The 13613-nt window shown below is 43.9% G+C and overlaps 1 protein-coding gene across 2 annotated transcripts; it reads right to left on the bottom strand.

The window, feature by feature from the left end:
• Positions 1-1354: 1354 nt before the first annotated feature.
• On the bottom strand, positions 1355-9775 carry LOC125428789 (zinc finger protein 501-like). 2 transcript variants are annotated; one of them, XM_048489440.1, is made up of 4 exons: positions 9650-9775; positions 7825-7963; positions 7056-7134; positions 1355-2886 (listed from the first exon to the last, which is right to left on the bottom strand). In XM_048489440.1, the coding sequence occupies exons 2-4, from the start codon at positions 7930-7932 to the stop codon at positions 1880-1882; spliced, it is 1194 nt and encodes a 397-aa protein (XP_048345397.1). In that variant the 5' UTR covers positions 7933-7963; positions 9650-9775; the 3' UTR covers positions 1355-1879. The 2 variants fall into 2 exon arrangements, with proteins under 2 accessions (XP_048345397.1, XP_048345398.1); XM_048489441.1 differs by lacking the exon at positions 9650-9775 and adding an exon at positions 9137-9615.
• Between the last annotated feature and the right edge of the window lie 3838 nt (positions 9776-13613).

Below are 13613 nucleotides of genomic sequence, written 5' to 3'. Positions count from 1 at the left end.
TTATTGCACATTACTCCCTGAGCTACCAAAGGAAGATGGATTTCTCTAGAACTAGAGCGCGGCCTGTTCCTCTAGGCTTGGGGGCAGGATTATCCCATAGTTTGTTTATTTATAATGTACAATTTATAGTGTACAATTAAAAATTACAAATATTAAAATCAGATCCATCATTTAAAATATAACATTATAACACTAAAAACCAAACGGCTGATGGCAACTCAGAGAAAGACCTCATACTCCCCTGGGAGGGGCTGGATACATAACAGAGTCCACCAAGTAAAATGTTATACAAGTTAGTGGGGGATGGCCAATCAGCAGCCAGCCTTCCCAAAAGCCCGGTGGAACAACTGGTTCTGGAGGGTTTTCTGGGCTGTGTGGCTGTGGTCTGGTGGATTTTGCACACCTTTGTATAGCAAGTTCCACCCAAACAGTTAATGATTGGTATCCCACCCTGGGACATGGACAATATACCACACTAAACTTTCCCTTCTCTGTGATACACCTCTGAAGACTTTTCTCTGTGATACACCTCTGAAGGTGCCAGCCACAGATGCATGCGAAACGTTAGGAACAAAATCCACCAGACCACAGCCACGCAGCCTGGAAAACCCTCCAGAACCAGTGATCTTACTGACATGCCTCTGAAGATGCCAGCCATAGATGCAGGTGAAATGTTAGGAGTAAAAAACTACCAGACTACCAAACAGCCCAGAAAATTGATTCCAACCATGAAAGCCTTTGGCAATCATGTATGCTATTCTGAGTGTGTTGGAGGAAGCCTAGAGACCTGAACATGTTTTTTATGGCACCGGTCTCACAGCCTAATCTTATGCATATTTGGGGATAAGAATATAAGAAATGCCTTGGTGGACTGGATCAAGACCTATCAAGTCTAGCAGTTTGCTCACAGACTGAAAAGCGTTGGGAAGCCCTAAGGAGACACCATCAGTACCTGTCACCCTCCTAACCATCAGGTAGTGAAAACAATGTGAACCAGAAGTTGTAGCATGTGAAATTTTTAGCCCATCTTAGAAGTGAATCAGTTTGCAAACCTGTTTCAATGTCGTAGCTTCGTGCCCTGGATTGTGGCCAGCCTAGAAAGTGCGAGTTTACACATTCTGCTATAAGGCTCATCTCTAACTATGGTTTTTCACAAAATGCAGCTAGTATAGGAAAGAGTGGCAGCTAGTGTTGGATTAGAAGGGAGGTCCAAATACCTATTTAGCCTTGGAGATCACTGAGTGGCCTTGGGTCACTCACTCTCAGCTTGCCCTGCCTTGCAGGGCTGTTGTGAGGATAAAAGGGGGAAGAAAAGCTACCAAGGAATAAAAATGGAGAAACACAAGCTTACATGTCGGTTATTAATTTTATATTTATTCCTAGAGCACTCCATGCCAACATCCTGGACAGGTAATACTGGTTGAAATCAAACACAAAACAGATCTGTTTGGACAAGCAAAAGGTGACTTGCATCTGGTCATATATGAACCCACTCTACAGCATATGAGCTTAAATACATTCATAGAAGGGGTGACTAGTCAAATGGAACCTCCATGTTCAGAGGCAGTAAAACTCAATTACTGGGGAAGGCAGGCTTATTGCCTTCATGAACTGCTTGGAGGTTTCTTGGAGGCATCTGCCAATCTTCCACTGAAAACTGGATGCTGGAGCACATTACCCTTCATGCTGATGTAAATGTGTTTTTGTTACGGGTGTTCTAAATGCTATCACCAATGATTGGATGTCCTGTTAGTATCCTAATACCCCACCTACAGGGTGTATGTTCCAGGCTTGGTTCCTGTTTGACTGTCTCATGCTCAAAATTTATTTTCATTTCCAGCCACTTTCCTCATCTGAAGTCCACAACTGTTCCTTTGTTCTAAGCATCACCTCCATTCTCACTTGTGCAGAAATGTTCTGAGGGTTTGTGAAGAATTTCACATTCAGAATAAATCTGTTGACTCTCCCCTATGTGGGTTTTTTTATGCGCCATAAGATGGGAGGTTCTACTGAAGCTTTTCCCACAATCTGTGCATTCGTAGGGCTTTTCGCCTGTGTGAGTCCTCCTGTGTGTGATAAGGTAGCCCCTGTCGTTGAAGCTTTTTCCACAGTCGGAACACTCATATGGCTTCTCTCCTGTGTGAGTCCTTTGGTGCGTAATAAGAGAGCCCTTCTGGTTGAACCCTTTCCCACAGTCCAAACATTTGTGTGGTTTCTCACCCGTGTGGATTTTCTCATGCCTCTGACGGTCAGATCGATGAGAGAACCATTTTCCGCACTGCGAGCATTTAAATGGCTTCTCTCCAGTGTGTGTTCTCTCATGCCCAACAAGGTATGACCTCTGACTGAAGGTTTTCCCACACTCAGCACATTCATATGGTTTCTCCCCAGTGTGTACTCGGTTATGGCGTACCAACTGAGAGCTAGTGCAAAAGGTTTTTCTGCAGTCCAAACATTCGTATGGTTTCTCTCCCGTGTGGACCCTTTTATGGGTGATAAGCTGGGAGCTGATGCCAAAGGCCTTACCACAATCAGAACATTCATATGGTTTCTCTCCGGTGTGAATCCTCTGGTGTTTAAGGAGGTTTCCTCTCTCGGTGAAGCTTTTCCCACAGCTCAAGCATTTATAAGGTTTTTCTCCTGTATGAACCCTTTTATGATTGATAAGGTGAGAGCTAGTGGCAAAGTGTTTCCCACATTCTGAGCACTCAAAGGGTTTCTCTGTTAAAAAGGCGGCTTTACGGGTGTTTTTGCGTGCTTCTTCCTTGGGCACATGGAAGAATTTCCCTATGACGTCTTCCAAAGATATTTTGCTGGGATCAATATGATCAGGTCTTTCCAGTACAAATGGCTCCTTCATGTTTCCCTGACCCAGCCCATCCATTTCTGGAAAAGATAAAAAACTACAACCATGAGTCAAACCACAAAGTGAAGAGAGAAAGACAAAGGAAATGTCTGAACAAGCAATGTCACCCAAATTCCCTGTTTTTTACATACCTGTATATACTCGTGTATAAGCCGACCCATGTATAAGCCGAGGCACTTAATTTTACTGCCCAAACCTGGGAAACTTATTGACTTGGGTATAAGCCGAGGGTGGGAAGCCAGAAGGCAGAGGGAGCTCCTTATTTGGGCAGTGACATCAGGGGGAGTCACTGCCCAAATAAGGAGCTCCCTCTGCTTGCCGGCTAGCTGGGCTTTGTCAAACCCAGCCGGCAGGCAGAGGGAACTCCTTATTTGGGCAGTGACTCCCCCCCCTGATGTCAGCTCACTGCCCGCCCAAATAAGTGAGTGCCCTCCGGCTAGACTTTGGTCAAACCCAGCCAGCCAGCAGGCAGAGGGAGCTCCTTATTTGGGCATTGACATCAGGGGGAGTCACTGCCCAAATAAGGACCTCCCTCTGCCTGCGGCTAGCTGGGCTTGGTCAAACCCAGCTGGAGGAGGGCAGCAACAAGGGGCTTCCGGGCGGCAGGGAGGTTGTCCCAGCCCACCCCCAGCCTGCTTGCCATTGATAGAAAATGGTGACTCCCATATAAGCCGAGGGGGCTTTTCTCAGCCTTTAAACAGGGCTGAAAAACTCTGCTTATATGCGAGTATATACGGTAGCTTGTGATTCTTTGTTACATTAGCAAAATATTTCCCCAAGAAGTTCTCCAGCAACTTGGAATATAAAAACAAAATTCTGCATATGCACAGAGTATGTGGAAGAAAGTGCCATCAAGTCACAACTAACTTATAATGACCCTACAAGATTTTCAAGGCAAGAGATTATTAGAGATGGTTTGCCATTGCCTGCTTCTGTGTAGCAACTCTGGACTCTCTTGCTCGTCTCCCACCCAAGTACAAACCAGGGCCAACCTTGCTTAGTTTTCAAGATCCAATAAGACTGGGATAGCCTGGACCATGCAGGTCAGAGCCAGCAGATTATACTTCCGGTTAAATTTGTTTTTACTCCCAGTTCAGATTGCCTGGTACAGATCAGACAGAAGTACACAAACAATTTTTAAAAGGTAGGTTTATGTAAGACTGCAGAGAATGTTGAAAAAGGCCAGGCCTTAGGAAAAGATCTATCTTACAAGTTTTGTTGCTTCTTCTCCATAAGCTAAACAGGTCTAGAAAATAATCACAACCCCACCCCCCCACCCCCCGGCCAAAAAAAAAAGAAAAGAAAAAAGTCTTTATGAAGCAAAGAGGTACTTCCGGGAGCTTGACAAACAAACTGTTTTCTTGAGCACAAGACTCAGGTTGTGGTGATCCAAGTTCAGCATTCTCAATCTGCCACAAAGCTCAGTGGATGAGCTTGGGCCAGTCTCAGCCTAGCCTACCTCACAGGGTTGCTGGGAGAATAAAATGCAGGGGGTCCTCCAGATACTTGGAGGAAGAATGGAATAAAAGCAATAAGTAGTACACAGCTTGCCAGGGGTAAAGGAGTTTGTGCATAAAATCATAGAGCTGGAAGGAGCCATACAGGCCACCTAGTCCAACCTCCTGTTCAAGGCAGGACCAACCTAAAGAATTCCTGACAAGTGTTCATCTAGCTCAGCGGTTCTCAACCTTCCTAATGCTGCGACCCTCTAATACAGTTCCTCATGTTGTGATGACCCCCAACCCTAACATTTACCCATTTTACAGATGGAGAACACTGATGCAGAGTCTTAGGCGACCCCTGTGAAATGGTCATTCAAGCCCCAAAGGGGTCGCGACCCACAGGTTGAGAACCGCTGATCTAGCTGCTGCTTGAAGACTGCCAGTGAGGGGAGGCTCACCCCTCCCTAGGCACTGATTCCACTACTGAACTACTCTTACTGTAAAAAAGAATCATTTCCTTTATTATCAAGCTCACGTGATTTTCCTTTATTATCAAGCTCAAAATCACAAGCTCATGTGATTTTCCTTTATTATCAAGCTTTCCTTTATTATCAAGCTCATGTGTCTTCAGTATAAATATTTTTATTCATACCCAACCTGTGCAGAGGGGGTTCCTTCTGATCTTATACACCTGCAATGGGTGAATCACAGCAGTCTGCATAAAATCAGCTTTCCTCTTAACCCTCAATAATGTTCTCTATCAAGCTGGCACATTGCAGAGGAAAGGCTGGAAAAAGACAAATCTGTCAACACTCTTCTACTTTGTTCAATGATTATTGGTTCAGGCGATTGGAACACCCCAGAATCAGTTTTATGTATCTCCTGGCTCCTCTTTCCAAGACTGAACTTGGGGATCAACAGTTTAGGATAAGGAAAAGACCAAGGCAATTAAGCACGTGCAGAATCTTGAGGTGACAGAATGGGTTGTACTACCACATACTGCAGGAGGTGATAATCATTTTGTCTATAAAAGTTAACACTTTCCACAAATGAATACTTAGTGTATCAGCAGAAAAGTGTTAACCTAGCCCTTTGGATGCTGTACCAGTTCACATGAACACAGAAAATGTATTTAACTTGAATCAGATCATCAGCCTCTCAAGGCCTGTATTGTCTACTCTGACTGGCAGCTGCAGTCTTTCTCATCACCTACTACCTGGTCCTCCCAACTATAAATGCCAAGCATTGAACCTGGCACCTTATGCATGCAAGCAGGAACTCCACCAGGGTGTCAGACCCCGGGTCCGAAAATAAAAGAAACTGTAGATTTGCTCTAAAGTCTTTATTTTGAAGCGAAAGGTAAACATCAGCAAAGACGATTCTGGGGATCCCGTGCAAACTACTAGCCTATATTCCCACCGAGCTCCCTGCCCCCTTATCACCAAATGGTTCCCTCTATTCCCACTACAAAGCACTACTGGGCTGGGAACATTTCACACATGATAAGAATGGCTCTTCCGGGCTCCCAAGACCGCAGGCAAAGGAAAGTGTGATAACTGGACACCTGCAGAGAAAAAAGCTACACAGTTCCCTTTGGAAATGCCCCCAACTATCAGGCACAGGCCTGACACAGGGCCTCTCCCAATCTCCCACTTACAGGTGGGACCTTTGAGCAATCACTCAACAGCAGTCTGGAGTGGTACATCCTGTCAGTTCAGAACTCTGGCATTTCCTTACCCTGCATGTATTAGCGAAGCTTAAGGTTCCCTCAACCTTCTACCCTTCTGGTTGGCCAAATGAGTGCCCAGCTTGCCGGGGGTAAAGTTCAGATGACTGAGGAAGGTAATGGCAAACCACCCCATAAACATAGACTGCCTACTAAACATTGTGATGTGACATCACATAGATCAGTAATGACCGAGAGCCTGCACAGGAGATAAACTTTACCTTTACTAAGAGGGAAAGGAAGATATGTTAGAGGTTTATAAAATGATGCATGGGGAGATAGATAATTTTTTCTGCTTTGCCCAAAATACTAGAACTCACGGGCACACAATCAATTTGAGGGAAAGAAGAGGTTAAGGACAGACAAATGGAAGTGATTTTTTTCCACAGATAATTAGCAGCGGAACTCACTGACACAAGATGTCATGATAATCACCAGTTTGTAAAAGAGGATTAGACAAATTCAGGAGATAATGAATGCATCATGGAGGATAGGGTCCATTGATGGCTTTTAGCATTGATAGCAAATAACTGGATGGGAAGTTGCTGTCCCATTATAGAACGAATTCTGATCTGAAAGAATACAACAATTGGGACTCTCTCTCTGTCTGTTGTTTTTTTGTTCATCTGCCTAGAAGGCAATACTATTCCTTAGAATGGGTTTCTATTCAAAAGCTGCTTGATTGACATATGCAGCTGTTTTACACAGATCCTTCAAAATTATTTTTTTATTATTTATTAGATGTTTAGGCCACTCATTCCGGTCGAGACAGGCCCAGAGCAGCTTACGACATGCAATACACACTATCATAACAACAAATAATATATACAATTGAAAATTTAAAACCAACTTCAATTTAGGCACCATAACCAACCATAATAAAACCCCACCAAGGGAGGTGTGAGGGGAGAGAAAGTGTAAAACAAAGAAGTGATTCTCCCAAATCACACAAGTGAGAAGCCACGGCCTGAGGAATTTCCAGAATTCAATCATTCAAACAATACAAATCTTTACCACTCACCAGCCTCCCTGTCTTCTTCTGGCTCTGCTTCCTGAAACCTCATGGCAACCGGAGGATCCTGCTCTGAGAGACGGGGCTCCTGAAAAAGAAGCAGATCTGGCTTGAAGCCTGGTCTTCTATGGTAAATTGAAAACTGCTTCCAGGTGACTAGTCAGGGAAACTGGCTCTTTTCTGGATGTTAAGTAAGAAATGATTCACCTTGCTAAATGCGGGCAGTAAAAAAACCCAATCACATGGATAGTAACTTTTTCATGTTTGGCTGTTGCGGGTTTTCTGGGCTGTGCGGCTGTGGTCTGGTAGTTTTTGCCCCAAACGTTTCAACCACATCTATGGCAGGCGTCTTCAGAGACATGTCTCAGGCAAATCTACGAAGGTTGCATTCACATTAAGCCACCATTAAGATGGTACGTACAAGAACTTGCATGTTTCACCTTCTTGCACTCAAAATCCTACATCACCATTTACCTGCAACATACAAATTATAGGCGCACAGGCGACCCAGAGGTAGTTTTCCTCGCTATAGAATTCTATTTTGTTGGAAGAAAATTAACATTCTAGTCTATTAATTAATTGATTGATTGATTAGATTTATTCCCTATCCTTTCCTACAGCGGGTTACAATAAAAGCCATAATAAAATCCCATACAATAAAACTCAATCCTTGAACCATAAAACATTAAAACTCCCACCCCAAACACTCCCAACACTGTATCAAGAAAGAGCCAGGGAAGCCGTCTCTCTTGTCTGAGTTTCTCAGCACCAAACTCACCTTTTCTTCCTCACTCTCTGACTCTTGCCGCCTCAGGAGGAAATCCTCTGCCAGGGCCACCACCTGGGCACAGATATCTGGTCCACATTCTTTGTTCCAGCTCTGCATTTTTTGGGATGGTGAAGATCTCCTCTACAACCTGGAAAAGGAAAGTCAGTTTTATCAGACCAATAGTAAACAGTGTTATAGAAAATTTGTTTTGATAGCTACACCTGCAGAAGAATTGCTACTGGTACAGGCTCCCTGGAGAGGCAGCACAATTTCCCCCCCAAATAAACAAACCATGTAGTGTTAAATTCTGAGTATCATTTTTCACAAAAATTCATGAGGGGCTCAGTGAAAACCAGAATACTCCCACTAGTGACACAAAAGTTGGTATATAGTAGTGGTCAGTGTGGCAGATTAGGAACTGAGAGACCCAGGTTTGATTCCCCACTCGGCCATGGAAATTTGCTGTATGACTCAGGACAAAACAGCATGGCATGATCATACATTGGTCTTTGATATCTGATTATATCTCAAGCCACCTCAAATATTAAAAGTGGAAGATAAAACACCTCTCCCATGATTAACAGCATCTTTGATGGTACTGAATCCACACTTGTGACCAATAGTCCATGCAGCTGGAGAAGACCAAAGGTCCAATTCCAACATTCTTTGCAAGAACCCCAGCAGGTCCATCTGAAAACACCCAGTGGTCCACTTGCGAGAACGGGATAGTCTTCCTTCTCTGCCCATCTCGGATCCAGAAAAACAGGGGACAAGCTGATCTCTCTCCTAACAGAGCATAATGCTTCTGTCTGCTACCATGCAGTGATTGCCTCAGAGCTAAAACTTCAGTCTCCAAAGTGAACCACTGCCTGTAATGGCGGTGGGTGGGCGGTGGGAAGTAATCTCCAGGTTTTGAGCTTCTTTGGCAGCAGATGTTGTGGAAAGTTTTCCTCAGACTGAGACCCTGGACAGCTGCTGCCAGGCTGACAATATGGTGCTAGGAAGACCACTGTTATACCTGAGGATATGAACATTTCAAATCCAGAATGAGGTTGTTTTTTTCCCATTTGATTTAGTTTTTTTCGGGGGGAGGGGCAACATCAACACAAGATCTGGGAAAGCCATTTTGACTAAAAGTCCAACCAAGGGACCAGCTACAATAATTAATACCAACATTCCCATTCATACAAACACTGTACAGTAGACAAAAAGAAATAAACAATCTCTATCACCTAAAATCCTAAAACATTTTTATGGCTGTAACTCCAATAAAACGAATATGTGAGAGTACTAAACAAAGGCTTATAAAATTCTTAAAGACCTATAAACTTTGTCTATCAGACCAACGCCTTCTGCAGAATGAGGTTTTTGAAGGTTAAAAAAAAACCCAGAAATCTTTCGGCCCCTTAAACATCCACGGCATTTACACCAGCATAAGCATCTGGAACGAGAAGAGAATACCCCAAGGGCTGTGAATCTTTCAGGGGGGCACAAGGCTCCGGTTTATTTTTGTGGCAAAAGCCTAACGCGGATTTTGAAAAGAAAAACGCAGACTTTAAAACGAAATTGTTCCCCCAGGCCCTGCCTTGGAGAAGCATTCAACTCAAAGATTACGCACTGCAGATTTATAACGAGCTGCAACCGTTATAAATATGCAGTGCGGAATCACAAACATTTATGTCCGACTACGTTTCCAGCCACGTTTCAAGCAGCAAAGGGTACCTATGGGGTGAAGGGGGGCGGGGGGTGTTCATGACTCCTCTCTTTTCCCCAACCTCCCTCCCTCCCGACAGCCATTTCCTGCTCCCCCCTCCCCAGTGCCCAGGGACAGCACCCTGCACGCTCTGCTCCTCTCGCACGCCAAACTTCAGCTCCGCTTGTAAAGAAACAACGCCGCCTCTCTCCCGACCCTGCAAGGCTCTTTCCCTCGTGGGCGGGACAGGAAAAGGTACAGAGCTCGTTGGTGTGCTGTTCCTGCCTCTCTAGGAACCGTCTGGTTGTGCTTTGAAACAAGAAAAGGCACCCTCCGCCCCCCGCCGTCGAGACTGTGCAAATGCAAGCCAAATTGGATGGGAAGGGGGTCCAATGCACCGAGTCCGGGGTTGCTGGCTGCTTGTGGGGGCAGAGAGAGGGCGTTACTACTGCAGCAGCAAGGATACAGTTACCAACTGGCCTGCCCCTTGAACAGGAGATGCTATTTGCCAGGTGAGATTATTTAGTTCCCTGAAAAACATACAGGGTTGCACCTTGCTGGGATTTGGCAAGTGTCTGTCACAACTCAGTCATAAAAGGGTTAGCTGTTTGCATGTAAACAAGTTGCTGAAGTCACTGTTTATGACCTGGTCTGTTGATAAGCTACTGGTCAGTCAGATAGCCTTTACTTACATGCAGTGGTGGGATCCAAAAATTTTAGTAACAGGTTCCCATGGTGGTGGGATTCAAACTGTGGCGTAGCGCCAATGGGGCTGGGCGGGGCACGACGGGGGCATGGCCGGGCATTCCAGGGCGGGGTTGTGGCAAGGACACAGCCGCTGCGCTGGTCCTTGGGCAGGAAACAAATGCACGCAGGCGCAGGCTGCCACGCACGCCGGTGCACCTCCTGCTAGACTGCTTCAAGTTCTGCGCGCTACTGCTGAGAGGAGGGGCGTAACTAAGGCAAAAATCACGTGGTAAAATCACCAATGAGTAACTCCCTCTCGGCACACACAAATAATTAGTAACCTACTCTCGGGAACCTGTGAGAACCTGCTGGATCCCACCTCTGCTTACATGTTAGTGAGCACGAGCATCTGAAATTATAAAGTTAACTTTGTTTCTTTGTTTGAGCAGACACAACACCACCACCACGACCATGAGACAGCAGATAGGTACCAAGATGTAACTAAATATACAGTAATGTAGTTGTGTAACAGGAAATGATTTCTTATTTTATCTCCTTGTAACCCTCCCTCTACAGTTAATAAACTCATATATAAAAGCAACTGCGAGTCTGTCTGTCTGTGCTGGCTCACTTTTGTCTTGTGCATGCACAGTCCCAATGTGGGGCTGCACAGAAGACCCATGAAGATGATCTTCAGCTGTCCGTTTCCACACATTAAAAAAGTAAAGGTCATCCCCTGTGCAAGCATCAGGTCACTACTGACCCATGGGGTGACGTCACATCACCACATTTACTAGGCAGAGTACATTTATAGGATGGTTTGCCATGGCCTTCCCCAGCTGTCTACACTTTACCCCCAGCAAGTTGGGCACTCACTTGACAGGCCTCAGAAGGACAGGAGGCCAAGTCAACCTTGAGCCGGCTACTCTCTGCGCCTATGAAAAGGGCAAGACATTTTTTTTCCAGGCCTGATGGAAATATGTGTTCCTCTTCCAAGAAAACAAAAAGGTCTATCATTTTGGGTTAAAATTCAGGAGATTCTTGCACACTGGGATGCCACCTTTTCTTTTAAGAATCTTGCTCAAGTATATAATGACAGAATAATCCATCCATACCCTCTATCTCCATTTCAGGAAAAGTTTTGTCTGCAAAATCTCTACATGTGTTGTTGAAAACCCAGTCAGGGCTGAGTGTGGGAGTGCAAAAAAGACTAAAATAGGTTTCCTGGATTAAATGACATATTCACAAATAGTAAAGAAAGGATGAGAAATCAGCACTTAAAAAAAATTCTGGTGCATACTCCTCACCAGTGGAACACAATACCATAGAGTCTACCCTTCAAAGAATTCATTTTCTCCTGATCCCTGTATTCTGAAAATGAAATGTAACTTCAGGAGATCTCCAGGTCCCACCTGGAGGCTGGCATCCCTACCACTGGAGGATTTAAATATCAGCCCTGTTCTTGCAGGAAAATAAATGAAAGTATCACCAGAGCCTCCTTCTCTGCTATTGTTTAGGTCAGTGTGATCTCTCCTCAGCGCTCCACTTTTCCTGCCTTTTCCCATGATGCCAACTGAAAATTAAAACTCAGAATAGGCATACATCTCAGATGGGACTGTACCACTTGCCATTGCAGGTGGAAGGGCATGTGGTTAACCACCCTGTCAAGGGGAAGGCTCTATGAGAACCACCACTGAAGACATGCTTCCCATGGAGAGTGATTTTATTTACTGGAGGAATACAAGAGGCCCCCGCACACACTGTAACAAATCAGACAAACCAAGACCCAGTGTAACCAACTGAATGAGAATTTACCTGTCTGCTGCATGCTTTTCTCAGTTTTTGCTTTGTGATTTTAAATTTTCTGTTTATTTTTTTTAAAAATAGATGTGTACATCCAGAACCACCGAAAGAAAATCATAACAAAAGTTACACAAACATCAATAAACTTTCTGCTTCAGATTTAGACAAAGAAAATGCAAAAGTTAAAACAAACCAACAAAACGATGTTTATCGCTTACTTCATTCAATCATCAAAGTAACTTGAAAAAATACAATACCACTGGTTTTTGAGAACCTGCAACCAGATCAATCCAATTATATACTTGTCTAACAATTGAACTGCTTGACAATCTTTGAGAAATTTTATTTGAACTCTGTTAAGATACTAGAAGAACATTCAGTTTTTTAACCACAAGAGCAAGCAAGATCTTAAGTCTGGATTAAGATGAACAATAGGCCTACACAACCATGTAGTTCCTGAGGATTTTGCCATTTTCTGACTGTATCAATTCTGCCTTCAAATCTGGATTCAACCATTAGACACGAGATTAAACAGCTACTTCAAAAACTTCAAAGGGTTGCCACCCCATAAGACTGAAGCAGCTTGATGGCACATAACACAGTTCAAAATTGAAATAAGTTATTTTCTAAATCCCTAAGGATCAGTATCATTCAAAAGCTCTCAAATAGCCTCAAGCTGGGGATAACCAGAACGTTAAGGTTTCTTTAAAAACTAGGCAAAACAATTTAATTAGAATCAGTATCATACATCTCCTCTTTGGCGTACGCAGTATTTTTCTACTCTAATTTTTAAAAGTCTCATAGCATGAGGTTAGCTAATATTTATATGGCTTCTTGTTTAACCAGATTGTAACATACATTAAATGAGACTGTTCAGACACCCTAACAGAGGTTCAAAGTCATTTTCACAACCCCCGCCAAATACATATCATTCAAAATTACAACATATGACCTAGACACATTCATGCAATAGTGCAAAAATATCAGCCAACGCTTTAAAAAGCTGGCAGAAGAGATAATTCTTAACCTTCCTTTGGAAGCTGTAGTAATTCCTCAGCTGTTGGCTCTCCCTGAGAAAGGAATTCCAGAACTAGGGGATGACCACAAAAACCGTGAAGGGAACAGTGAGGATACTTGAAACTGAATCTTATTTGTCAGGAAGTCAGACAGATTATCTAAAATGATAGTTTAGTCTCCTGGTTCTCTTACACTGATAATCACTAACTCTCCCAATGACTGCTGTCCCATTGTTAACTTGTATAAAACTGTTCTCCCTGGCCCAGAGATAATTCAGAAGCCCATTTCAACAACAAAGGTTTCTTGCCAGTGTGAGCGTATGTGCTGACCTGGTCTTGCACAGATAATCAAACAGAAGACTTTCCATGCTCCAAACATTCATACAGTTTCTACCATTTTTGAACTTTAGATGCCAGGTAAAGTTCCACTTCTGAAAGGAATTTGTGTCTGTAGGAGCATCTGATGTTTCTCTCTCCACATGTTGTTCATCAAATGTTGTGCCCATGCGAATGGAAGGAGGAGGAGAGCTCATCTCAGCATCATGAAGAGACGATGGAGTGTTGAGGAATGTCACCATGAGGAGATCATGGCAATAGAA

Source organism: Sphaerodactylus townsendi, linkage group LG03 (genome assembly GCF_021028975.2).
Source record: "Sphaerodactylus townsendi isolate TG3544 linkage group LG03, MPM_Stown_v2.3, whole genome shotgun sequence".
NCBI classification, from domain to species: Eukaryota; Metazoa; Chordata; class Lepidosauria; order Squamata; family Sphaerodactylidae; genus Sphaerodactylus; species Sphaerodactylus townsendi.
Note: the sequence above shows the minus strand (reverse complement) of the source record. Positions and strands in the feature narration are given on the sequence as shown.